This window comes from Scyliorhinus torazame, chromosome 2 (assembly GCF_047496885.1).
Source record: "Scyliorhinus torazame isolate Kashiwa2021f chromosome 2, sScyTor2.1, whole genome shotgun sequence".
Lineage (NCBI taxonomy): Eukaryota > Metazoa > Chordata > Chondrichthyes > Carcharhiniformes > Scyliorhinidae > Scyliorhinus > Scyliorhinus torazame.
The window spans coordinates 315,849,093-315,876,926 of NC_092708.1; the positions used below are offsets into that span (position 1 = coordinate 315,849,093).

Consider the following 27,834-nt stretch of genomic DNA (forward strand, 5'->3'; position numbering starts at 1 on the left):
AAAGACAGCAACACGCACATGCAGCACTCCTTCCAGGCACTGAAATGTCTACCTGGATTCTATGTTCAATTCTAAATTAGTTACACAGTTCTATCACAAATGCATCACCGATACTTATTCAGAATCTCAGTTTTTTTTTTAAACCTGGCAACAAAGATGCCAGTTTCTTATTCAAAGATTTTGTTTGAAAAATGTCAGTTTTTCCTTTTCTCTCCTGAAAACACGTACATATCCAACCTTGGGCACCTCAAGTAACTCAATCAAGTGGGATCAAGTTCTTGACTGTGTCTCGTGAGTGGTAGTCAGTCCCTCATTAATCCATGACTGACCTTACAATCAGCAGAAGAAACGGCTTGGTGGTCAGGAGTGGGAACCTCACCTAATTTCTCTTGACCCTTACACAGTGGGACTCTCAAGCTAATCATATCCCTATTGTACTCTGGCTAGAGGACTCATAGACCGCATAGGTTAAATCCGTAATTGATGACGCACTTAGCAACTGAGGCATTTTGACACTATATAAAAATGAAAGTCAGACCTATCATTGCTTATATCTTTCCTTTTAATTTTGTCGAAAAGTCAGGTGTGTTAGTTGACGTAACACCTGGTAGCCGCCTCAAATGAGGTTAGAATGTCAATTCTTCTTACGTCACTGTAATATTCTGTCATTCCTAACAGGACAGTGGGACTGAACTAAGTGACATCTTCAAGGGAAAATAAATCAATGCAAACGTGCTGGCTGCAATTTCCTGTTTCTGTGTTCCAACATTATGTTTACTTTTTGGTTACATTAATTGCATGAGTGATGTACGAGTGCCAATGATGTCAATCATGGATGAAAATCTGCTCTGCCTTGTATTGGTGAGAACTGTTTTAGCTCTTTGGTGAACATTACATTAATTTTTTTTAAACTGGTTTGGATAGACTTTAATTATCAACGTGAACCATCCCATTATGCTACATTTTCATATATCCCTGATAGTAAGCTATAATATGCTAGGGTCATGGTGTAACGAAAAAGTGAAATCAAATTTCAAAACAGTGTAAAGATTCAAGGTAGACAATTTATTAGAGCGTAAAACAAATTGTATTAATATACAAGTACTATATACAGTTAGCAGTGTACAATTTGGTGCTGGTATTGAAACAATTAGATAGTCATGCACATAGAATACTGATAGTTTTAAAAACTTAATACATGCTTTGTTCTGGGAAAAAAAAATAACCATCTTAAAATATACCTACACCACCTTGATTTTCAATACAAATACAACAGATATTCTTTTATACAGTCGTCATTAGTTTTAATGAACCAGATCTGAAACGTAGAATCTTTCTCTTTAGGTTGTGTGATGCTTTGATCTTGACAAAGGCCTTTGGCGGAGGCTTTTTTAGCTCGGCAGTTGACGCTTGCACTGGACGATTCTGGGCAAACTGAGGCCAGACTAGTGCACCACTTTCATCAGAGTCACTAGAACTAGTTGTTTCCCCAACAAAATCTACCTCACTCAGACTAGACTCACTGTCTCCAAAGCAATTGGTCGTGTAATTGCTCTGCTCATCCTCACTGGTGTCTGCCACAGTGGAGTGGAATAAAGATTCACACTCTGCTGAATATTCTGAATCACTTCCTCTGAAGGCATAAACGCCATTGTTCTGCGGGGGGGTCTTGGTGTATACACCGGGCACATGACAGAGTGCTACCCTCCTGTTGCGTCTTCTAAATCGTCTCATTGCTTCTTCGTGGGAAACCTCAACAGGCGATCTCCATTTTCGGTAATCAACTCTTTGTTTGTATCTGGACTTGACCAGACCAATTTCCCTTCCTTGCCCACTGCATTTAGCAGATCTAACCCCAGCCTGTCTAGCCAGGATGCTGTTCTCAGATATAGTATGGAATGCTTTCTTTGCTTTGGAGGCTGGCCTCCTTACATTTCGTTTCACGTAGGCAATATCAGTGGAGAAATGGCATTTTTTTTGAACAGCTTTGGATTTTTGTTTTAAGGTTTGAACGTTTGTTTCAGGAGCTATGTCACACTGTGGTTGGGATTTCAATGTAGAGCTCTTAACTTTGCTGATCTTTATATTTTTAGTACCTTTCCGAGATGTTATCATTTGCTGGTGTGCTGGAATGAATTGGGCATTCACTAGCTGCCCACTATCTTCTAAGCTCTGCACTGACGACCCTTCACTCCTGAGATCCAGTGGTGGTTTCTCCTCTACAGAAAGAGACATTGGAGGTGACCTTGTGGGTCTTTTAGGAGATACCACTTTAGGAGGTTGCACAACACCGTTCTCTTCATGTGCTGTCACACACTGAGATGAATTATCTTTAGGTGCACAAGCGCCACACTCACCATTCTCTTCTTGATAATCTGCAACCACAGTGCATTCAGATAGTCCATTTGTCACATGAGCCTTTTTCTTCAAAAGGCTATTATTCTGCAATTCGTTAATACTACTCTGGAGAACAGTTATTCGGTTATTTGTTGACTCAGTTTTAGATGTTTGTGTATTTTTGTTCTCTTGTGCATTGTCATTGTTCAGAAGTTGCCTCTTCGGGGACACCACACTGCTTTCGGAGGCAATGGGAGGATGAGTATAGACATTTCTGAACACTTTCAATTCAGTACTACATGGCGAAATGCATGCAATTTGTCTGACACAGATACTACCTTGCCTCAAGATGCCCTTTAGTGGGTCTGTATTCAGGCTGGTCCTTGGCTTATTTGGCCTTACTGGCTGGATTTTCTTCTGAATAAGACCAAATATGTAATTATCCAATCTTTTCATTGCTGAAGGGTGTACAGCTGTGCAGGAACTGTTCTGAGGGGCTGGAACAGCAGACTCAGTGTTTGCAGGCTCCAACTGAGGTACCACTGACAAGTTGCCTACACCATATTGGGACTTCTCCTCTTTAATACTTCCAGTTGTAGGATGAAAAAACATTGGACTCTGGACTGCAACAGCATGCAGAGGACTTGGATATCGATATACATCATTACCATTCTTGGAAATCAAGTCACACTGATACTTGGGGTGGACATCAGTGGCAACATCAACTGAGCTAGAATACGGTGCAGAGAAGGAACGGCGAACAACCCCTGTATACTGGCAATCAAGCAGTCCCTCTCCATGATCCCTCCAGCCAATGAAATCCTCTGTAAACAAGAAAGCAGCAGTCAAAATTCTCACTTTGTTTAATGTGGTGAGTGTACTTGCAAGTCCCTTATTCAGCTTTGCAGAATCTACGGGTGTTTACACATCTTACATTCTTTTTACAAACTGGCAGTGAAGAATCTGCCCAGAAGCAGATGTTCCATTTTTGCTAAGAAGACACTTCATTTCATGCTTATCAGAGATGCTAGACTCATTCCATGATACACTGGGATTAGGTCCAGTGGATGGAAATACCATGTTGTGTTAAAAGCCGAAACAAAGAACTTACAAATTCTTCAGTTGAAAGTGAAAAGAGGTCCAATGCTGAATGCATCAATAAAATAAGAGTGCAGCTGCTTTTGCTGTTGCGAGACCAGTTGCCAGAGTTGACAAAATATTTAAAGCACTTTTGTTTGTTAATTTGCTCCATTTTTGTCACCTTTTCTTCTAAAGTTATTTATAATGGTATCATGATGCCAATGACCATCTGGTGTCTTTAGTGAATTCCCCCATTTTTCATATGGTAGGCGAGACAAAGAAAATTAAGCTATTCAACTATGAAGTGAATAAAGCTGAGATTGAGAATGGCCAGAATTCTCCAGCCGTTCGCTGGTCCCAGCCAGTCCCCCCGGCAGCGCACTCCCGCCCACCTTTTTCCCGGCGGAAAAGGCTGGCTTCAATGAAAATTCGCAATGACAGTGGCAGGAACAGAGAATCCCACTGCCAGCGAATGGCGCGCCGCCTCCCTCTGCCGAGAAACATGTGGCTGGGGGTGGGGGGCAGCGAATCTTCTCCCTGATCAGCTAACCAAGGGCCAGTGACTGAACAGTGATACTGGGAAGCTTATTACCACACCACAGTGTAAAATTTAATTGCTATTTAACTTAGAGCCATTTTTAAAATGAAAGATATCTTCTTTAATCTGCATATTCACATGGGGGGGGGGGAGAGAGAGAGAGAGAGAGAGAGGGAGGGAGGGAGAGAGACTAAGGAGATTTGATAGAGGTGTTCGAAATCATGAGTGGGTTGGACAGAATGGATAGAGAGAAACCGTTCCTGCTCGTAAATGGGTCAAGAACAAGGGGCACAGATTTAAAGTGATTAGCAAAAGAAGCAAATGTGACATGAGAAAAATCTTTTTCGCACAGCGAGTTGTTCGGGTCTGGAATGGAAGTGTGGAGGAGGCAGGTTCAATGGAGGCATTCAATAGGGTACAAGATGATTACTTGAATAGAAACAATATGCAGGGGTGCTGGGAAAAAGCAGGGGGACTGGCACTCAGTCATGGTGCTCATTTGGAGAGCTGGTGCAGACAGGATGGGCCAAATGGCCTCCTTCCACGCCGGAACAATTCAGTGATTCTGAGATGGTAGCATTGTGGTAATGTCACTGAACTAGTATTCCCGAATTCCAGGCTAATATTCTGGGGGACACGGGTTCAGTAGCACCAGGGCAACTGGTGGGATTTCAATTCAATCAAATAAAATCTGGAATTGAAAAGCAAGTCTCAGCAACAATGATCTTGAAACAATCACTGATTGCTGTTATAACCAATCTCGTTCACAAATGATCTTTTGGGAAGGAAGTTTGCTGTCCTTACCTGGTCTGGCCTACAGGGTGACTTCAGACCCACAGCAATGTGGTTGACTCTTAACTACCTTTTCAAATGGCACAGCAAGCCACTCAGTTCAAAGGCAATTAGAGTTAAACAACAACGACGCCCACATCCCATGAAATACTTTTTTTTTTAAGTCGCAGGGCAAGTTGCCAACAGCGGGAAAGCTTCCCACAATTAAATTTGGGAGTGGGATGTTGCCTATACAGGAAAGTCACCCACTCGTGGCGGGAAGGTAATTAGGCTTGTTAATGAGCCTGTTAAAGCAACTTAAACTAGAATTTTCCATGATTTAGCTGCGCTTTCTGAATTGCATGAAAAATCCTTGTCACTGCAGAAACCTATCCCATGAAATCTGGCAACCGTAAGGATATCTACCTCAGCTGATGTCAGTGTGGCTCTGACCTGCACGGACATTTAGCCTTTCGTTGTGTTCTGATCCAGCCTAAAGAATTTGAAGTTCCAGGGGTCTGGTTTAAGAGGTGTGGGGAGTGGAGTCTCTTTCAGGAAGCTGACCTTTGGCAGTCAGAAGGTCAGGCCCTTAAAGTGGGCTTGCTCACTGCAGCAGCAGAGGTTCACCCTCTTAAAGGATAAGTGAAAAAATGTGGCCTCACTTCGCAGGCACTTTAAATGGGCTAATTCATCCTGTGATCCTAAATTCACTTGGGCCAACGCGTGATTGAATTCAACCGGCCAACACGTGATCGAGTTCAGCCAGTCAACACTGGATAAATTTCAGCCGACCAACATGTCATTGAGTTCAGCTGCCAATGAGTGATTGGGTTCTGCCGGCCGCCATGAACTTGCACTAGATCCCCAAGTATTTCCAATCCCACCAGAGGATGACACGACTGGAGCAATAAATTCAGCTCCAATTTCTTTTGGATGGCTGGATAGATTTTCTTTATAAACACAGTTATGCCATTCAATTCCAAACCTTAGTATCCTGAATTAACATTAACTGTAGGGATTGCCAATTACGTATTTGCCAATCCATGTAACAAGTAGATAGTTCCAATCAAAAGGTTAGAACAGTTTGAGCTGCAAGCTTCTTCAACACTCATCCGCCCAAATGCAGGACTCAAGTTAGATAAAACCACCTGTCCTGCTTGGCACTCAATTGTCTAACCGTTGATCTTTTTGTTTTATAAATTTAGAGTACCCAATTCATTTTTTTTTCCAAATAAGGGGCCAATCTACCTACGCTGCACATCTTTGGGATTGTGGGGTTGAGACCCATGCAGACACGGGGAGAATGTTAAATGTTGATCTTTGAGAGTATATAAATCTCAAGTGTTTACCATTGGCAACTGGGCATTTATGCTCACTAATGTGCAATTTGTTGATGGAGTAAACATTTGACATCGTCATTTGCTTCCAAACACAGATCTGCGCGAAATGATGCCTTGAAAAAAATATATAATTTCAGCCAATAGTTTTGGTTTTCTTTCTATAAAGTACGTCAAATCACTCAATGAAATGAACTTTTGGTGAATTTAGTGTTTTTGGGAATGAACTGCTGGATAAACATATTGTAGCAAGGGTGAGATTGTCACAGCACCAAAGACACAATCAACTCCATTTCAGTAGTACCAAGCCAGATTATAAGCTCAGTGACAGATTTTCAATCGTATTACTCTCATTAGTTCGGCTTGAATTCCTCTAAAGTGCCTCTTACCTGCTGACTTTGGTCGTCCATCTGTGATGCTCAGTGGTGGATCCAGTGGAGAGCAGGAGCAGGTGCTGGAGTGACAACTGGATAAACATTCACTGAAAACAGAATTGGAGGAGTTCGAAAGTGATCCTGAAGCCCCATCACTTGATTCATAAAAACCTGTTGAGACAGAAAGCACATTGGCATTTTCAATATGCAAGTTCACTGACAAACATTCATTGAAGTCATAAGTGGTTTTGAATGGCTCACTGACATACAAAAACTATCATTTGGATTAAACTCCATATCCATGTAGAATTTATTTTTGGAAAGAAAATAAGCCTAAGCTTCTTTAGGAATGCTGAATAGGGCAATGAAAGAGGATCAACAAAGTTGCACTTCTCTAAACTTGTAGAATGCCTTCTTACAAACTACATAAATCTTAAGAATGATTACTTGCAGATATCTTGTATGTATACAAGTTTTGTTGCAATCTTCGCAACACTCATATTTACTTTGAACAAATATAACTGTTTAAAGTCAAAGGTGGTTTAATCTTTAAAGAAAACTAAATATATTAGCACAGTGGGTAGCACTGTTGCTTCACAACTCCAGGGTCCCAGGTTCGATTCCCGGCTGAGCCACTGTCTGTGTGGAGTCTGCACGTTCTCCCTGTGTCTGCGTGGGTTTCCTCCGAGTGCTCCCGTTTCCTCCCACAAGTCCCGAAAGATGTGCTTGTTAGGTGAATGGGACATTCCGAATTCTCCCTCAGTGTACCCGAACAGGCGTCGGAGTGTGGAGACTCAGGGCTTTTCACAGTAACTTCATTGCAGTGTTAATGTAAGCCTACTTTTGACAATAAACATTATTATTTGCAACATAATCATTATGTAAATTTCTATAGTTGTTTTACCATCTGTAGAATTTCCACAACCTGTAACCACTTTCCTCTCTCCTGAAAGCACTGAGACATGCTGGGATACACCTCCATTTTTTGAAGCATATCTTCAAGGGTTTTTACCCTTTGGGAGGTAGTAGGGATGAAGTGGTGGAGGGATTCCCGAGCTGATTACCCACCCATTGAACTGCGTTGGCCAATAAGACCTGGCGTGGACCCAAAGCCAGAGTTTCTGGTGTAGAGACGCTACCATTGTGCTACAAGGCCTGCTTATACAGACCAATGGGGTAATGGCAAATCACTGATACCTCAACCAAGTGACTGTTCTTCATTTGTGAGCCTTGACAGATTGTGTCAGCAGGCTATCCGAACATAAAAGCATGACAACCAAGTCTTACTCTGTCCTCTCTTGATGTCAACACTTACATTCTTGTCAGCATGATAGTGATCAGGCAGGGAAAGAGGACCAGATTTACCCCACTATGGGGTTTACTGTTACCAACAGTCACACCTTTACAAGGCAAAATCAGTTGATGAAAACAAACCAGGGATGAAATACAGGATCTTTGAGATATCTAGCTCTGGGTAGGTTAATAACACACGGGAGAATGCACTTACTTACCAAGCCATTGGGATGCTCAATATAGAACTTTTGTTAAAAAAAGAGGGGGGTGGGGGGGGGGGGGGGGGGTGGGGGGGGGGAAATCCGATGAAAACTGAAGGGAGGAAAGGAGACATTGTAATTTAAGGTAGCCTCCAAGTTAGAACATCATGTGCCCAATTCCCACTCCAGGACTGGAGCACGTAGTCCGGATTAGCAATTCCGTGCCAGACTGTGAGATCACTGCACCATTAGAATTACTGTCTTTCAGATTAGATGTTGAAGAGAGGTTCTATCTATCTTCTCGGTGGATATGAAAAGATCCCATGACACTATTTGAAAAAGAGCAGGGAGTTCTCGCAGTGTCCTGGCCAACGGGGCAGCACAGTAGCACAGTGGTTAGCACAGTTGCTTTACAGTTCCAGGGTCCCAGGTCCGATTCCCGGCAGGGTCACTGTCTGCACGTTCTCCCTGTCTCTGCATGGGATTCCTCCGGGTGCTCCGGTTTCTTCCCACAGTCCAAAGATGTGCGGCTTAGGTGGATTGGCCATGCTAAATTGCCCTTAGTGTCCAAAAAATATTAAGTGGGGGTTACGGGGATAGGGTAGATACTTGGGCTTCAGTAGGGTGCTCTTTGTAAGGGCCAGTGCAGACTCGATGGGCCGAATGGCCTCCTTTTGCACTGTAAATTCTATGATAAATTCTATGAACATTTAACCCACAGCCAACACCCCAAACTACAGTAACCGGCCATTCATCTCATTGTTGCTTGTGATGCTTTGGCGTGTTCTATTTCACTACATAACAATAGTGGTTATGCTTCAAAAGTAATTCAACGCCTGTAGGATTTCCTGATAACATCTAAGGTGGTGCAGCATATTCTTTCTTTAGGGAAAATCTACGTAGGTGTACAAAGATTACAATTATACTATCGTTTTGGACAGCACAAAACATTTTGCTAAAAAATATATTAAAATGTAACTCTATCCGCCAATGCGGGACATTAGCTCATCATGTTTTAACTGTGTGATGTCTGTGTGCACAGAAAAGGGAAGTGGCAATAGAAAATGTCTCACTTTATTCTGTGAACACTGTTAAGTACATACTGATGGCTGATTCTAGATCTCGGGATTTTGAAACAGCATGCATCAGCTGTACTAAGAAACAAACCTGATGGCTGCAGAGCTTATTTAGTATTCCAAGGGTTTAATGTTCTTCTTCACGCAAATCGTCCTTTGAAATGTATATTTAGCTATCGACCATAAAGATACTGACCTGAGCTTGGTCGGCTGTCTGTTTCTAAGTTGTCATTTGGATTCTTTTCTGCATCCAGCTGAAGGTCACTGATCTGTCGATCCAACTCCTGGAGCTGATTTATGAGGCCGGCATCTCTCCTCCTCAAACAATTCTGAAAAGATTGAGGAGCAACTTATTTTAATCAATTGCAGAACTCACTGCAGTGCAGTCAGACCACATTCTCTTCGAGACCTGCGGAAGAGTGGATTCAAGCATTGCCACAATTTTCAGAGAATGCTCAGAAATGCTCCTGATTGTGTCCATTCATTGTGTTTGACTTCCACCATTCCAGCCACATAGTGTGCCTCCTGGGGGGAATTGCACTGAATTCAGCACTGACTTAACAGCAGTGTAACATTGACGACTATTTCCATTTTTGTTACAGAAACTAAGTTGTACTTTGTTAATTATTGCGCCGAGACATTTTATTATTGAACTGCGGGAATAAAAAAAGCTGGTCATAAAGATCTTTTTGAAAAATGTGATAATGTAGTTGCAGTCCCTCTGGAGAATCATTGAATGCAGGAGGGAGGGGGTGGGGGGGAGAGGGCCCTGCAATAAAGCAACCACTGAGTCAAATGAAAATACTCCAAAGGCACAAGTTGAAATTCTTTGTAAGAGAGCGTGTTTCATTTTTTTTGGCAGTTTGCCACTAGGATGGGTGATTTATCCACAAGCTGATGGGAGGTAATGGTTAACGGTAACTGTTCCCCGGTTTAAAACAGCTTTATTATCCAGGTATTCCAGAGGCAATATCAATATGAGCTTTCATTTTTTTTAAAGGATTTTTTTTTTGTAGCAAAGACCATATTCAGACCTCCTCCATCCGTAATGAAACTCAATCCCTTGTGAATCCGGCCTGACAGAAAGTTCAGTGTGATTGATTAACCTGGGGACTCAGCATTGGCAATGGGCTCGCCGATCATTTCTGACCATATTAAATATGATCGAATTAAACTCACTTTAAAAAAAGCGTTAACGAGCCACTGTACCCAGACGGTGCACCGATGAGCTGGAAATGCAACCTTTCACACGCACACACCACAGGAAAAAATGCTCTAGGTGAGAGAGAATGAGGCTCACATTTTTTATTTTAAAATATCGAGGGCGCTATGCAAACACGCCCCAAAACAGCAGGCTCAATTAAAATAAAAGCTCTCGGATGTTATTAGCCAGTGGAATAGTAACTGAGGGGACACGGGTGTGTGCAATAACTCGCTCTTTGCTCCGTTATAGCTCAGGTCTATTGTTCTACCCTGGGTGCAGAAACACTGTTGCAAAGCGCCGAGAATGATTCATTTCAGTCAGCTGATCAGTTAATATAAACAGAGTTCCAGCCCTCCCAGCTCTGCAGGAGAGCCCCCTGGTTTGCTTGTAAAGTTAATTCCAGTCACTCGGTGTCCATTGTAACGGACCGAGGGGCTTTAAACCATGCGGCTGCACTTCTCTTCTGAAGAGATTAGATTTTCTTTTTGCTTATTTCGTGAGCAGGAAGTTAATTTACTGCATTTGAAAAAAAAGTCAGTTCTCCTCCCTCTCTGCCTTTCAAAGCCCCCAGTCTCTCTATAATCGAACTCATTCCCGTTCAGGAGCAGCTCAGCCTATCTTACACCTTCTATTACAGTATCGCATCCGTTCGGTTATTCATCCCGTTCCCATTGAAAGTTCATCATTCGGTCCTCACCCGCTTTTTACCCGCTACTGGCCCCCACTGGAGCCTGGAGTGCCTGAACCAGTGGAGCCAATGAACTGGACATTAGGCACCGTCAGTTAAAATGGCAGGAAAATCATTTCAAATAAATACACCCCCCCCCCCCCCAAAAAATGAAAGGACCCTGGCGCGGACACAATTTCAATGATTTCTCAATAGGATAGGCATCTTCCCAAAAGTTAAAAGACAACCCTCACTTTCTTTCTGCCTGCAGACCATGTTAAGCGTGGCGCTCAGAGCGTTCGTTAACATTCAGCACATAACATTTTCAAGATTGTGGCCAATTTCATCCGCAGAAGACAAGCCACAGCAACACACACACAAACAAAAAAATCTTGCTCAATGTGTAAATATTTAAAGTTTGTTTAGCGCGGAGCTGTTTTAGTGTCTCACCAATTGTTTCCTGAGCATGAGAATGTGATCTTCTAATTGCTTTTCCTCCAGGGTCAGATGGAGTTCCCCCTGAGGTCTCTTCCTTCCATCGTCTCTGAGCACTGCGGCGTGTTCCGATGGTTTCAACAGTTCCATTGCACCCCGCACCAAGTATTCCTGCCTGTGCTTCAGGAAATCCAGCTCCCCCAGGCCAGCCAGAGTGGCTTCCAGCCTGTCCCGGGTCCGGCTGCGGTCGCTGTCAGTTTCAACCTTCTCCCGGCTGCGGGACTCGCCTTCCAGCCGCATCGGATGCCGATCCCCCTTAACAGGCACCGTTAGGAGTGCGGGCGCCTGCTTCAGCATTGTATCGGGTTAACCAGGAACACTTTCCAATGATAACCTTCACTTTTACCCCCTACTACTCCCCAATTTAATTATTGTTTTTCTCTCTCTCCCTTTGTTATTACTGAACACTCTGCCGGTATATGGGAGGGGGTCTTTCTTCTCCCCTCCACCCCGTCCCAGTGGGGTGACAGATCAGGGCCGGTCAGAATGAAGGCTGTGCAGGATTGCACTCCTTGTGCAGAATGGTGCAGCCGCGTCCGCCGTTGACAGCTCCAACTCTGCCCATTTCGCCTTGACTCCGCTGCAGAGGCGGTGTGCGGGGGGGGGGGGGGGGGGGGAGGCGTCTGTGCGTGTGCACCGCAACTTGCGTCCCGCCGCCCCGACACTGCCCGAGCCTCTCTAATCGACTAAATCAAACTGATGAAGTCCAGCAGAGCCGCGCGGCTGCCTCAAACATCATCAAGGGCCAGCTTGGTTCCCGAGACAGCGCCTCTTCTGTACAACAAATACTTTGGGAGGGGTGGGGTGGAGGAGGAAGGGGGTGGGGGGGGGGGGGGTGGAGGAGGAGGCCGGGGGGGGGGGGGGGGGGGACGGTCAACATTTCAAATGATAACCCTGCGTGCAACACATTATCTTCTCTCTTTCTTTTCCTCTAAGAAGTTCTTGGCGTTTCAAAGGCTGTGAAATGAGTCAAAAGGAGGAATTGAATCTTCCACCTCGACCTGTCACGTTTCCAATTCATCAGCGATATTTTTGCCAGATGCAACTTTTCAAAAGGGATGTTGCATCGATTCTGCATCCCCAGGATTGGACGTGAAGGGGTTGGGGGGTGGAGGAGGGAGAGTGGTGTAGCTGTCAATGGTCACAGCAGTGGACAAAATAGACACATCGTGTGTGTACATGTACATTTTAACATTCACATTTGGCCTTATTGAAACACTGTTACACATGTCCGCTGCATCGCAATAAATTCAAGATGTCCTGTACCAAACACAGAGGCATTTTTGTTAACAGCATTCCTTGCTCTTCCGGCTCCTTTATTATATTCACCCTGTCGATTGTTTTGTTTTTTAATTTTAGCATGACTGGAATATGGGACCAGCTGCTTTCTCAGATGCATGGGGTATGTGAGCATCATAGACACCCGAATGCATTGACAGATAGATAAACCCCGGGATGCTGGATTTGAGTTGATTTTCTGCCATCTTGATAATGTTCAGCTGTAACGAAAAACAGATCAGGGAAAGAATAAACAATCGCGCATGATGTTCACAGCAGACTGCTCCCGATAAAGAAGTTGAATATTCGATGTCAAACTGCGAGGTGAACCTTTCCCCAACTTAACTCTTTTTGAAGTCGGCGCCAGATAAGCAGGACGGAAACATGGGTCAGATTTGACATTGCCGCCTTGTCCCTATTGAAATCCTTACCCAAAATAATAATCGGTGAATTACAGAGGGGTGTATCAAGGTATAATGGGGAACTTAAATTGTTCTAATGTAGACTGCGATAGTAGAAGTGGAAAGAGCAGGGAGGGGAGGTGGCGGGGGAGAGTTTCTAAAGTGTGGCCAGGACACTTTTCTACTTCAGTACGTTCCAAGAAAGGAGGTATTACTGGATCTGATTCTGGAGAATGGGGCGGGACAAGTGGGCCAAACAGCTGAAGGGGACCATTTAGGGCACATTGCTAATAGTATCATGAGGCTCGGGCTAGTTGTGGAAGAAGAGAAGGGAGCAATACAGAGTGAACAATTATTACTTGGGGTGTGCCAATTTCAATGAACCAGGTAAATTGGAAACAGAGATTGACAGAAGAACTGTAATAGAACATAGAACATTACAGCGCAGTACAGGCCCTTAGGCCCTTGATGTTGCGCCGACCTGTGAAACCACTCTAAAGCCCATCTACACTATTCCCTTATCGTCCATATGTCTATCCAATGACCATTTGAATGCCTTTAGTGTTGGCGAGTCCACTACTGTTGCAGGCAGGGCATTCCGCGCCCTTACTACTCTCTGAGTAAAGAACCTACCTCTGACATCTGTCTTATATCTATCTCCCCTCAATTTAAAGCTATTCCCCCTCGTGCTAGACATCACCATCCGAGGAAAAAGGCTCTCACTGTCCACCCTATCCAATCCTCTGATCATCTTGTATGCCTCAATTAAGTCACCTCTTAACCTTCTTCTCTCTAACGAAAACAGCCTCAAGTCCCTCAGCCTTTCCTCATAAGATATTCCCTCCATATCAGGCAATATTCTGGTAAATCTCCTCTGCACCCTTTCCAGTGCTTCCACATCCTTCCTATAATGCGGCGACCAGAATTGCACGCAATACTCCAAATGCGGCCGCACCAGAGTTTTGTACAGCTGCAACATGACCTCATGGCTCCGAAACTCAATCCCTCTACCAATAAAAGTTAACACACCGTACGCCTTCTTAACAACCCTCTCAACCTGGCTGGCAACATTCAGGGATCTATGTACATGGACACCGAGATCTCTCTGCTCATCCACACTGCCAAGAATCTTACCATTAGCCCAGTACTCTGTCTTCCTATTATTCCTTCCAAAATGAATCACCTCACACTTTTCTGCATTAAACTCCATTTTCCACCTCTCAGCCCAGCGCTGCAGCTTATCTATGTCCCTCTGTAACTTGTAACATCCTTCCGCACTGTCCACAACTCCACCGACTTTAGTGTCTTCTGCAAATTTACTCACCCATCCTTCTACACCCTCCTCCAGGTCATTTATAAAAATGACAAACAGCAGTGGCCCCAAAACAGATCCTTGTGGTACACCACTACTAGCAACTGGACTCCAGTCTGAACATTTCCCATCAACCACCACCACCCTTTGTCTTCTTCCAGCTAGCCAATTTCTGATCCAAACTGGTAAATCACCCTGAATCCCATGCCAAGGCTCAGCAATCTCCTCCCTAGCTTCCCAGAGACTCCCAGGATAAAAATCCCATCCAGCCCAGGGGTCTTATCTATTTTCACACTTTCCAGAATTGCTAACACCTCCTCCTTATGAACCTCAAGCCCTTCTAGTCTAGTAGCCTGAATCTCAGTATTCTCCTTGACAACATTGTCTTTTTTCTGCGTGAATACTGATGAAAAATATTCATTTAGCACCTCTCCTATCTTCTCGGACTCCAAGCACAACTTCCCACTACTGTCCTTGACTGGCCCTTCTCTTACCCTAGTCATTCTTTTATTCCTGACATATCTATAGAAAGCTTTAGGGTTATCCTTGATCCTACCTGCCAAAGACTTCTCATGTCCCCTCCTGGCTCTTCTTAGCTCTCTCTTTAAGTCCTTCCTAGCTAACTTGTAATTCTCGAACGTCCTAACTGAACCTTCATGTCTCATCTTTACATAAGCCTCCTTCCTTTTGACAAGTGTTTCGACTGTTTTAGTAAACCACGGTTCCCTCGCTCGACCACTTCCTCCCTGCCTGACAGGTACATACTTATCAAGGACACGCGGTAGCTGTTCATTGAACAAGCTCCATATTTCCATTGTGCCCATCCCCTGCAGTTTTCCGCTCCATCCGATGCATCCTAAGTCTTGCCTCATCGCATCATAATTGCCTTTCCCCCAGATATAACTCTTGCCCTGCGGTATATACCAATCCCTTTCCATCACTGAAGTAAACGTAATCGAATTGTGGTCACTATCACCAAAGTGCTCACCTACCTCCAAATCTAACACCTGTCCTGATTCATTGCCCAGTACCAAATCCAACATGGCCTCGCCTCTCGTTGGCCTATCTACATACTGTGTCAGGAAACCCTCCTGCATACATTGGACTAAAACGGACCCATCTAAAGTACGCGAACTATCGCATTTCCAGTCAATATTTGTAAAGTTAAAGTCCCCCATAACAACTACCCTGTTGCTTTTGCTCCTATCCAGAATCATCTTTGCAATCCTTTCCTCTACATCTCTAGATCTTTTTGGTGGCCTATAGAAAACCCCTAAACTCAGCCCATACTACCTCAGTAGACGAGTCCTCATCAAACGTCCTTTCTGCCACCGTAATACTGTCTTTGACTAACAATGCCACCCCTCCCCCTCTTTTACCACCTTCCCTGAGCTTACTGAAATATCTATACCCCGGTACCTGCAACAACCATTCCTGTCCCTGCTCTATCCATGTCTCCGAAATGGCCACAACATCGAAGTCCCAGGTACCAACCCATGCCGCAAGTTCACCCACCTTATTCCGGATGCTCCTGGCATTGAAGAAGACACACTTTAAACCACCTTCCTGCCTGCCAGTACACGCCTGCAACTTTGAAACCTTACTCATGACCTCACTACTCTCAACCTCCTGTATACTGGAGCTACAATTCAGGTTCCCAAGCCCCTGCTGAACTAGTTTAAACCCTCCCGAAGAGCATTAGCAAATTTCCCCCCCAGGATATTGGTACCCCTCTGGTCCAGGTGTAGACCATCCCATTTGTAGAGGTCCCACCGACCCCAGAATGAGCCCAAATTATCCAGAAATCTGAAACCCTCCCTCCTGCACCATCCCTGTAGCCACGTGTTCAACTCCTCTCTCTCCCTATTCCTCGTCTCACTATCACGTGACACGGGTAATAACCCAGAGATAATAACTCTGTTTGTCCTAGATCTAAGTTTCCACCCTAGCTCACTGAATTCCTGCCTTACATCCCTATCCCTTTTCCTACCTATGTCGTTGGTACCTATGTGGACCACAACTTGGGACTGCTCCCCCTCCCCCTTAAGGATCCCGTAAACACGATCCGAGACATCACGGACCCTGGCACCTGGGAGGCAACACACCAACTGCGAGTCTCTCTCGTTCCCACAGAATCTCCAATCTATCCCCCTAACTATGGAGTCTCCAATGACTAATGCTCTACTCCTCTCCCACCTTCCCTTCTGAGCAACAGGGACAGACTCTGTGCCAGAGACCTGTACCCCATGGCTTACCCCTGGTAAGTCCCCCCCCCCCAACAGTATCCAAAGCGGTTTACTTGATACTAAGAGGAACAACGACAGGGGATCCCTGTACTGACTGCTTCCTCCCAGCCCCTCTCACCGTCAGCCATCTATCTTTATTTTTCGGAGTAACTACATCCCTGAAGCTTCTACCTATGACTACCTCTGCCTCCCAAATGATCCGAAGTTCATCCAACTCCAGCTCAAGTTCCCTCACGCGGTTTCTGAGGAGCTGGAGATGGGTGCCCTTCCCACAGATGAAATCAGCAGGGACACTGATGGCGTCCCTCGCCTCAAACATTCTGCAGGAGGAACATGGCACTACCTTCACTGCCATCCCCTCTAGATAAAAAAAGAAAAAGAAAGAAAGAGCTTACCTGTTATTCACTCCCCTTCTCAGCAAGCACTCACTCAGCAGCCTCTGCGCCCCGCACGATAACACCTGAGGGAAAAGAAATGAAAAACTACTTACCAGTCACCAGCCAATCCCTTACCTGCAGGCTGTGATGTCACAATTCAACTTTTTTCTACTTCTACCTGCCTTCGAGCCTTCCTCTTCATCTTTACAGTGGCTGTTTTATTTTGCTTAGAGGAGGGGGTAGGGAGGGAAACACTGAAGAAGTGTTTCGGGTTTAAGTGTCACTTGACAACAGCTCCTCCACAAACCACCTTCAAGTTTGGGTGAGCACATGGACGTATGCAAATTTCCCCCACAAGAGCCAATCAGCAGCTCCTCTCTACTGTCCTCTGCTGGGTGCTTGTCTTCACTTGAAAAGCTATGGTCTCTTGCTCAGGTACACCTTCAAGTTAGGGTGAGCACACGGACATATGCAAATTTCCCCCGCAACAGCCAATCAGCAGCTCTGCTCTACTGCCCTCTGCTGGATGCTGGTCTTCACTTGAACAGCTATGGTCTCTTGCTCAGGTACACCTTCAAGTTTGGGTGAGCACATGGACGTATGCAAATTTCACCCGCAACAGCCAATCAGCAGCTCCGCTCTACTGCCCTCTGCTGGATGCTTGTCTTCACTTGAACAGCTATGGTCTCTTGCTCAGGTACACCTTCAAGTTAGGGTAATGGAACAATTGGCTGCCTTTAAATAGGAGAGCGTTCAGATACAGTCAAGGGACAGTCCCGCAAAGTGGGGGGGAGTGCAGTGACAAGCTAAGACAGAGCTCCCAGAATGTTGAACGAGAATGAGTGTAGAATGCAGCGCGATCTGGGTGCACCAGTCACTGAAGGTAAGCATGCAGGTGCAGCAGGCGGTAAAGAAGGCTAATGGTATGTTGGCCTTCATTGCAAGAGATTTCAAGTTTAGAAGCAGGGATGTGTTGCTGCAATTGTAAAGGGCCTTGGTGAGGCCACACTTGGAGTGTTGTGTGCAGTTGTGATCTCCTTCTCAGAGGAAGGATGGTCTTGCTCTCGAGGGAGTGCAGTGAAGGTTTACCAGACTGATTCCAGGGATGGCGGGACAGTCATATGAGGAGAGATTGACTAGGTTGGGATTGTTCTCGCTGGAGTTCAGAAGACTGAGGGGGGATCTCATAGAGACTTGTAAAATTCAAACAGGACTAGACAGGGTAGATGCAGGGTAGATGTTACCAATGATGGGTGTGTCCAGAACCAGGGGTCACAGCCTGAGGATTCAGGGTAAACCATTTCGGACAGAGATATGGAGACATTTCTTCACACAAAGCATGGTGAACCTGTGGAATTCATTACCACAGGAAGTAGTTGATGTTAAAACTTTGAATATATTCAAGAGGCGGCTGGATATAGCACTTGAGGAGAATGGGATCAAAGGCTATGGGGAGAAGCAGGATTAGGCTATTGAGTTGGATGATCAGCCATGATCATGATGAATGGCAGAGCAGGCTCGAAGGGCCATAAGGCCTCCTCCTGCTCCTATCTTCTATGTGTCTATATATGTATGAAGCAGAAAAATATGCCCCTTTGACAAGTGTCAGGTTTAAAATACAAGTGAGAATCAGTCTGGATTTTGAAAGTTTGGGGAAGAACTGAAAATGGAACCAAGAACAGCAAAGAGAGTCTGAGAAGAGGTTGGCAGCCAACCTTAAAGGGAATCCAAAAGTAGAGGCATTAATAATAAAAAGTGGTGAAAGAAGGAGTGAAGCCCATTAGGCACCAAAAGGGGGATTTATGCATGGATGTACAATTGACATACAAAATGAATATGTTGTCCTGTTTTTACAATGACAGATGAAACTACCAAAGTCGGCATGAAAAAGGAGGTAATTGAGATACTGGATGGGCTAAAAAATGATATAGAAGAGGTGTTAGGAAGGCCGGTTGGGCTTAGAGTTGATAAGTACAAGGACGGGTCAGATCTATCTAAGGATGCTGAGGGGGGTTAGGTTGGAAATTGTGGAGGCACTGGCCAGAATTTTTCAATTCTCCTTGGATACAGGGCTGGTGCCAAAGAATAGAACAATAGGAAATGTTACATCCTTGCCCAAAAAAGGTGTGAGGATAAACCCAGCAACAAATGGACCTGTCCGTTTAACCTCAGCAGTGAGAACGTTTTTGAAATAGTAACCTTGGAATAATTAACAGTCATATGGGCGAAATGTGGTTGAATTAAGGAAAGACAGCTGAGATATCTTACTGGATTATTTTTATAAGGGACTAAGGAGGCTAAAAGGCATGTAACTAAATTGAGTATTTTTCGATGAGGTAACAGAGAAAGTCAATGAGGGTTATGCAGTTGACATGATGTACAGGAAGCTTCAAGATGGTGCTCCGTTTTTCTCTCATAGTCTAAAGATCTGCAGGTTAGGTGGATTGGCCATGCTTAATGTCCAGATATGTGCAGGTTAGGTTGCAAGGTTACGGGGATAGGGAGTGGTGGGCAAGGGAGTTGACCTAGGTAGGGTACTCTTTAGGAGGATCAATCCAGACTTGTCAAAGGGCTGAATGGCCTCCTTCTGCATTGTAGGGATTCTATTTTTTAAAATGCCATATAATAGGCTTTTCAGCAAAACTCAAGAATGGAATAAAAGGGACAGTGGCAAAATAGATACAACGTTGCTGAGTGACAGGAAACAGAGTAAATAACAACGACAATTTATATTTGTGTTGAGCCTTTAATGTAATAAAACATTGCAAGGCACTTCACAGGAGAATTTTAAACAAAATCTGACCCTCAGCTACAAAAGGTGATGTTGGGGCGTCCTGACCAAAAGCTTGCAAAGAGGTTGATTTTAAAGAGCGTCTTAAAGGAGGAAAGCAAGGTAGAGAAGTGGTATGATGCAGTGAGTGTTTTGCAGAGCTTTGGGCCTAGGCAAAGGAAAGTGCCACCCCAATGGTAGAGTGATTAAAATCAGGATGTTCAAAGGCCAGAACCAGGGGAGCCAAATTCCGGCCTTGGGTGACTGTGTGGAGTTTGCACATTCTCCCCATGTCTGCGTGGGTTTCCTCTGAGTGCTCCAGTTTCTTCCCACAGTCCAAAGAAGTGCAGGTTAGGTGAAATGGCCATGCTAAATTGCCCTAGTGTCCAGGGATGTGTAGGTGAGGTGGAGTTTTGAGGTTCAGGGGATAAGGTAAAGGAGTGGCTTAGGTAGGGTGCTCTTTCAGAGAGTCGGTGCAGACTCGATGGGCTGAATAACCTAAATTAAATGTGGGCAGCACAGTGGCCCATAGCACCAGGGACCCAGGTTAAATTCCAGATTTGGGTGACTGTGTGGAGTTTGCACATTCTCTCCGTGTCTGTGTGGGTTTCGTCTGGGTTTCCTTCCACAGTCCAAAGATGTACAGGTTAGATGGATTTGCCATGATAAATTGTCCCTTAGTGTCCAACGGTTAGGTGGGGTTACTGGATTATGAGGTATAGGATGGGGGCTTACACCTAGACAGGGTGCTCTTTCAGAGGGTCGGTGCATATTCAATGGGTCGAATGGCCTCCTTCTGCACTGTAGGAATTTTATGAACATTCTCTGGAAGGTTGTAGGACTGGATGATATTAGAGAGATATGCAGGGGCAAGGACTTGGAGCGAATTGAAGATAAGGAGGAGCATTTTAAAATCAATTAATTGTGCAGATTAGGTAGATAGGCCATGATCGATGCACAATTTTACAGGGTTAGGGTGGGGGAGTGGGCCTAGGTTGGGTGCCCTTTGGCAGGGTCAGTGCAGACTCGATGGGCTGAGTGGCCTCCTTCTGCACTGTAGGAATTCTATGTTCTATACTTAATAATAATCTTTATTGTCACAAGTAGGCTTACATTACTGCAATGAAGTTACTGTGAAAAGACCCTAGTCGCCACATTCCGGTACACAGAGGGAGAATTCAGAATGTCCAATTCACCTAACAGGCACGTCTTTCGGGACTTGTGGGAGGAAACCGGAGCACCCAGAGGAAACCCACGCAGACACGGGGAGAACTGGCAGACTCCACATAGACAGTGACCCAAGCCGGGAATCAAACCTCGAACCCTGGCGCTGTGAAGCAACAGTGCTACCCACTGTGCTACCATGCTGCCCTTGAACAGGAGCCAATGTAAGTCAGCGAGCACAGTGTTGGTAACCGAACATGCCTTGGTGTGTTTTAGCACACACCACAGATCTATCAAAGAGTTTTCCACCAGATTTGGACAATCTCACATTTATGAAGCACAGATTGAGGGAGAGAGGCAGGAGTACATGAAGTAGGCAAATCCAGGGGAAACAATGATATGAAATGAGGTTTTCAGCAGCTGATAACCTGAGACAGAGTTTAGTGGAGAAGAGTTGTGTTTTCCATCTGGAGCATGGTTTATGGTGGGGTTCTCTGGAACCAGAGGCCACATGAAAACAATGAGCCGAATGGCCTCCATCTAAACTGCAACAATTCTTTAATTCTATTTCGTGAAAGTCTTTAAATAAATGGATGGTGTTGATTTGAAAGTATGTGTAAGGCTGTAACGTGAAATCTCGGGGAGATTTTCAATCATCTCTCTTCCAAATTGATTTTGCATCATACTATGGCCTGATTCTGAAGTACAGGATAATCCAATAGTTGCTGCAAATTGCCGTTTGCTCATCTGATGCTCAGCGCCTGTAATTTGAACATCTTTTATATTAGCCCACATTACCAGAGGCCCCAATCATTGTCCAGGACAGCGCTTTGGGACGAGCTGAGAGATCGTACCAGGCGCTAGACAGACGTTCTTACTTGTACAGTTCAACCCTGCAATAAATCCTCACTGGTATCTCCCAGATTAGGTGGAAACCATGACCGAAATTAATCCAGGTCAGAGATGAGAAATCTCCGTGACTTCTCGCAGTCACGGTGTTTGGCTTCCAAAGCCAATGATTGCGGATATTGGAAAAGTGCAAAGAAGGATTTCTGATTAAAGGCCACAGATCTCCCTCCCTCCCTCTCTCCGAAGATGCTGCCAGACCTGCTGGGCATTCCCAGCATTTTGTCTTTATCTCAGTTGTCTGGGTGACTTTACTTCAGATATTTCTGGCTGCACCCTGCAAAATTAAAACATGCTTTATTTTCTATCCCTCCCTTTAACGTTGTTATTCATGGGTTATTTTCGGTCCGGTGTCAAAGGCTTAACCAAGAAAACTGGAGGGGCCCTTCCTACTTATCCATTTCAGAGACACGAGTGGAAGTCTGAAGGAAGCCTGGGAGCGGGTTACAACAAGCGGGCACTGGGCAAACTGAAGTTACAGACTTTCTGAAAGTGATCAGGGCTCTGATTCACAAAAAGAAAATTGGCCAAAGTGAGTGGATCTCTCGAATAAAAGAAACATTACTCTGCATGTCACCTCGCTACCAAACAGCCTTCCATTTCCTGCCAAACACCACGAATAGGAGAGAGAACTGCTCTAGAAACAGCCCCCCAAATATCAATACTTTCTCTGTAGTCAGCGACTCCCCCGTCACCACAATGTGTTATTGCAAATTAACTCAAATCCATCACGGACACATTGGATTTTGTTTTTATTGACAGCCGGAGATCTGCACTGCCTTATTTCAATCTGTTAAAGTGAGTTCTTTAGGAGGGACGTTGGACTCATTTCCAACAAGCAAACAGTCAGTCAGCAAAGATAAGTCTGTTACACAAGGTTCTTGCGAGCGACATTTTCCCCACTTTGGTCTTCAAAGGCACCATAAAGATTGCATTCATTGTCCTTGAATCCAGTGAACAAGCCGCCTCCATCACAGGGGCTTCGTCCGCCCCAAAATCCTCCGCCAGATACCAAACAGCATCCAGTCGATGGCCTGAATCCCGTTCGCCAGGTGAACAGCACGCCATCAGCACGGCTACATCTCTCCCGCGTACTGTTCAGTTAAGCAGAGTGAGATGCCGATATTGAGAACTTGGGTCCCTCTCCCCGGTGAAATAACCCCCTCCTGTATTTTACTGGAAAATATTTCATTAGGGTCAATTGACTTCACCTTTTCTGAGGCCTGACTGGGGGGGGGGGGGGGGGAAAGTGTCAACTTTTTGTTCAACTCACAACACAGTTTCTTTAAAAGAGCACAATTTCAGCATGGTTTGCACATTTGGAATGTGAAATGTCACAGTGGGTGATAAGAAAGGATAAATAAGTAGAGACGAGTTTTTGTTGTTGCATTTAGGAATGAATATGGCACAACAGGGGCGGGATTCTCCACTCCCGCGCCGAAGTGCCCACGCCGTCGTGAACACCGTCGAGGTTCACGACGGCGCGAAACGGCCCCGATCCCGACCGATTCAGGCCCCGACAATGGGCTAGGATCGTGGCCGCGTCATCTACACGCGCCAGGCCTTGTCGCCGCGTAAAGGCGGCGCCGTATAGAGGACGCGGCCGGCACCGCATAACTGGCATCACCCTCGCATGCGTGGTTGCCGTCCTCTCTGAGTCCGCCCCGCAAGAAGATGGCGGACGGATCTTGCAGGGCCGCATTTGAGGTACCCCCCGGTGCAGGATCCCCCCTGCTCCCCCCCCCCCCCCCCCGCAGGCCACCCCCCCCCCCCCCCAGCATTCCCGCGCTGTTCCCGATGGCAGCGACTAGGTGTGGATGGCGCCGGGGGGAACCCGCCGTTTTGGCCTGAGAATAGCGGGGGTGCCGGAGAATCGCCATTTTGGGTGTCTCCGGCGATTCTCCGGCCTGCGGCCCGCGGAACTCGATGGGGCCGTTCCCGCCGCTTGGGAGAATCGCGGGAGGGCATCGGACCGGCGTCCCGGGAAATTTTGGCAGCCCAGGCGATTCTCCCAACCGGCGCAGGAGTGGAGAATCTGCTTGGGGAGGTCGATTTAAACCGTAATAATTCGTTGATATGAACATAAAGAAGTTTGGAAGGTCGACATCTTTATTCAACCCGCGTCAGTGTCTCTGATAAGAATCCTGAAAGTTCAGTTTGTTGGGAAATTGGATGCTGATTAATTGCTCGTTAAAGCTGGGAGCACAGAGGAGAGGGCAGAATATGTTACGTTTCCGAAACTTGTCAGCTCTTCCTGAAACACGTGTCAGTTTCCAGAAATATTCTTATCATTGGAGCTAAATGATATTAAACTGATTTCTGCACCGTTTGCTACGTCAGGGCAACTTTCCCTGGAGTATGTGGGTCGATCCTAATGGTTTCCTGTGTAGGATAACAAGTCTGACTGAACTCTGCCGAGGAATCACATTCGGAAATGTGGCTGTGGTGGCATGTATTAGGGGTATTAAGGTACCCTGTGATGCCGAGAGGCTATTGGTGGATAGACGCTGGGTCCCGATTGGATCAGCCGACTACTGGCTCCACCCAGTAAGGCGGAGTATAAGAGCCCGGGTTCTCCCAGCAGCCGCATTCTGTAACTGTGCTGCTGGGGAACAAGTCTGCGTAATAAAGCCATCGTTCGACTCCTTCTCATCTCGTCACATGAGTGATTGATTGCGCTACAATTTATTACGCAAACTTTAAAGGACATGGAGCTCTGAATCATTCCGGAGTGTCTGCGAATTAGCCCCAACGCGGCAAACTCAGCAGCCACTTTTAAACATTGGTAAGCGTGTTTTTATGGATACCTCCGAACGGCCCCCGGCATACCTACAGAAGAACAGAAAATGCCAGGGTGAAAATGCCAGATCCTGCATGCCAGGGTGAGCCCGGAAATCTACACTCTCATAGAGGATGCGGACAATTTCCATGCGGCACTCACCATGCTGATAGGAATCTACGTTCGGCCCGTCAACCAGGTCTACGCACGCTGCCAGCTCACGACGAGACGGCAAATCCCCGGGGAATCGCTGGACGAATTCTACAGTGTGCTGTTAATACTGGGGAGAAACTGCAATTGCCCATCGGTTTCGGCTAACGAACACACAGAGCTACTGGTCCGAGATGCGTTCGTGGCAGGAAGTCCTCCTCCGGAACGTCACTTCCGACCAGGCTGGCAGCCCTGGGACCCATCCTTCTCCGAAAGCATGCGCGGACGCACAAATCGGACCCGTTGGTCGAAAGGGTTCATCTCCTCCACGCGAACCCTCAATACGCCTATGTGGCGTACCCCGACAGCCGACAGAACATGGTCTCCCTGTGGGACCTGGCACCCGCTGGAGCTCCACCCCCCCCCCAACACCAGTCACCCCCTCTGGAGTTCCACCCCCCCCCAACACCAATCACCCCCTCCCTCCCACCAGCGCACCCCACAGCCGCCCCCTTCCCGGATGGATCGGTCCTTCCCCCAGCCCCGAGTAGGGGTATTGGAGCAGGAAGAGGCATCGCAACGCTCCCAGAGACGACGGGGCCCGAACCAGCACCTGCATCACCACCGGGGCTAAGACGATCGGCGAGGACGACCAGGGCATCATTCGACTCATCGAATCAGTATAGTAAAGCAAGAAATGCCCCTGTAAATAATGTTTTGGGGTTGCCCAGTAAAAGCGGCATTGTAAGTAGTACTAGTAGTTGATATAAGGGCATAACCGCAGTGTTAGCGGCATCTTAGGTACCGACTCTGTAAACCCCTACCACCATACGGCCCACTACCCCGTCGGGTTCTTTTTTAACAAGGGGTGAATGTGGTGGTAGGTATTAGGGGTGTTAAGGTACCCTGTGATGCCGAGAGGCTATTGGTGGATAGACGCTGGGTCCCAGTTGGATCAGCCGCCTACTGGCTCCACCCAGTAAGGTGGAGTATAAGATCCCAGGTTCTCCCAGCAGCCGCATTCTGTAACTGTGCTGCTGGGGAACAAGTCTGCGTAATAAAGCCATCGTTCGACTCCTTCTCATCTCGTCTCGTGAGTGATTGATTGTGCTACAGTGGCAAGCGCGGCTTTATTGAAATTGACCCATTGTTAATTCACATCACAAGATGTTTTCACTTGATTCGTCGAAGAACACAAACTTCTTCTGAAACCTAGACCAAATTTCGTAACGTACTTCCGATCACATGGTCCTACAGTCGGGCTGAGGAAAACTATTCGTTCAATCCGAATGTATCCATTTGTGAGAAAACAGCAAACTTTATATCACACCATGCAACTGTTTCTGAATGATTCCAGAATCCTTGCCTTCACACTCTCCCTGGAAGTTCATTCCTAAGTGTTCAGCACATTTCCTGCAAAGAACATTCTGACATGAATCTTAAAGTTGCTCCTTGGCCAATTTGAACCTATTTTTAAAAGTTTGGTTATGGGTTGTGCGCGATGCCGGCAAGGCCAGCATTTGTTGCCTGTCCCTAGTTGCCTTCTTGAACTGCTTCAGTGCATGTGGTGTATGTACACCCATTGTGCTATTAGGGAGGGAGTTCCAGGATGTTGCCCCAGCGACAGTGAAGGAGCGGTGATATATTTTCAAGTCAAGATGGTGAGTGACTTGGAAGGGAACCTCCAGGTGGTGGGGTTCCCAGTTATCTGCTGCCCTTGTTCTTCTAGATGATAGTGGTCGTGGGTTTGGAAGGTGCGGTCCAAGAAGGCTTGCTGAGTTCCTATAGTGCATCTTATAGATGGTACACACGGCTGATACTGTGCATTGGTGGTGGAGGGAGTGAATGTTTGTGGATGGGGTGCCAAGCAAGTGGGCTGCTGTGACTTGGTTGTTGTCAAGCTTCTTGAGTGTTACACTCATCCAAGTAACTGGAGAGTATTCCATCATACTCCTACCTTGTGCCTTGTAGATGGTGGACAGGCTTTGGGGGGTCAGGAGGTGAGTTGCTCGTCGCAGCATTCCTACCCTCTGACCTGCTCTTGTAGCCGCAGTATTTATATGGCTGGTCCAGTTTAGTTTCTGGTCAATGGTAGACCCCAGGATGTTAATAATAGAGGATTCAGCAATGGTAATATCATTGAATGTCAGGGGGCGATGGTTAAACTTTCTTCTTGGTAGCCGCAGCGTATGTTGCGGACATGTTCCAGAAGCTGTTGGGGGATGATGTCTTCCCTTGCCTGGTGGAGGTGGACAGGGCGCTGGCGAGGCAGCCGCGAGCGCCCCCCCCCCCCCGAGCGATGGTGGTCAGGTTCCACAGGTTCCTGGACAAGGAGCGGGTGCTACAGTGGGCCAAGCGCACAGGAAGCTGCCATTGGAATAACAGTGTCTTGCGCATCTACCAGGACCTGAATGTGGAGGTGGCCAGAAGAAGGGCAGGCTACAGGAAAGTCAAAGAGATTCTGTTTAAGAAGCAGGTGAAGTTTGGGCTGCTGTACCCGGCGCACCTCTGGGTCACGCACGAGGGATGACACCATTACTTTGAGGAACCCGAGGATGCAATGGACTTCGCCAAGAGAGAAGGGCTGGACTGAGGACTTTTTGGACTTGTGTTAAAAAGACACTAAGCGATGTTTACACGTTTTTCTTGTGTTGTGTTTTTTTCCTGGTATTTTTTCTCTCCTGTATTTGAGTTTTCGCTGGAAAAAGAGGGTAGTTAAGGTATTTGGTGGTGGGGGCTTTTTGTGTTCTGATCGGGGTGGTTGGAAGTGCCTATTACTTATTCTGATTTATTCGATTTGCACTAGCATCAGGGTTTTCTTTGTTTCTTGTATTTTTGTTTCTTTTCAGAGCAATTGCTCGAGCATGGCTGGTTTGGGGAAGTGGTGTTGATGGGCAGGGGGGATGGGTCAGGGGGAACAATAGGTAGGACACTTGTTGGCACCGGAGTCGAGAGTCACCAGGCTAGCTGGGTGAGCTGGTCTACAGAAGCCAGGTGGGGGGTGTGTATATAGCTAGTTTATGGCAGGGGTTAGGTTTCAGGGTGTTGTTGCTCGGGGTGGGAAGGGGGGTGGTTGATC

At 46.2% G+C, this 27,834-nt stretch overlaps 1 protein-coding gene across 1 annotated transcript; it reads right to left on the bottom strand.

Moving 5' to 3' along the window:
* Positions 1-1,044: 1,044 nt before the first annotated feature.
* On the bottom strand, positions 1,045-11,980 carry dact1 (dishevelled-binding antagonist of beta-catenin 1). Its single transcript, XM_072489241.1, has 4 exons — positions 11,328-11,980; positions 9,203-9,335; positions 6,453-6,608; positions 1,045-3,161 (listed from the first exon to the last, which is right to left on the bottom strand). Exons 1-4 carry the CDS (start codon positions 11,667-11,669, stop codon positions 1,285-1,287), a joined length of 2,508 nt encoding a protein of 835 aa, XP_072345342.1. The 5' UTR covers positions 11,670-11,980; the 3' UTR covers positions 1,045-1,284.
* Between the last annotated feature and the right edge of the window lie 15,854 nt (positions 11,981-27,834).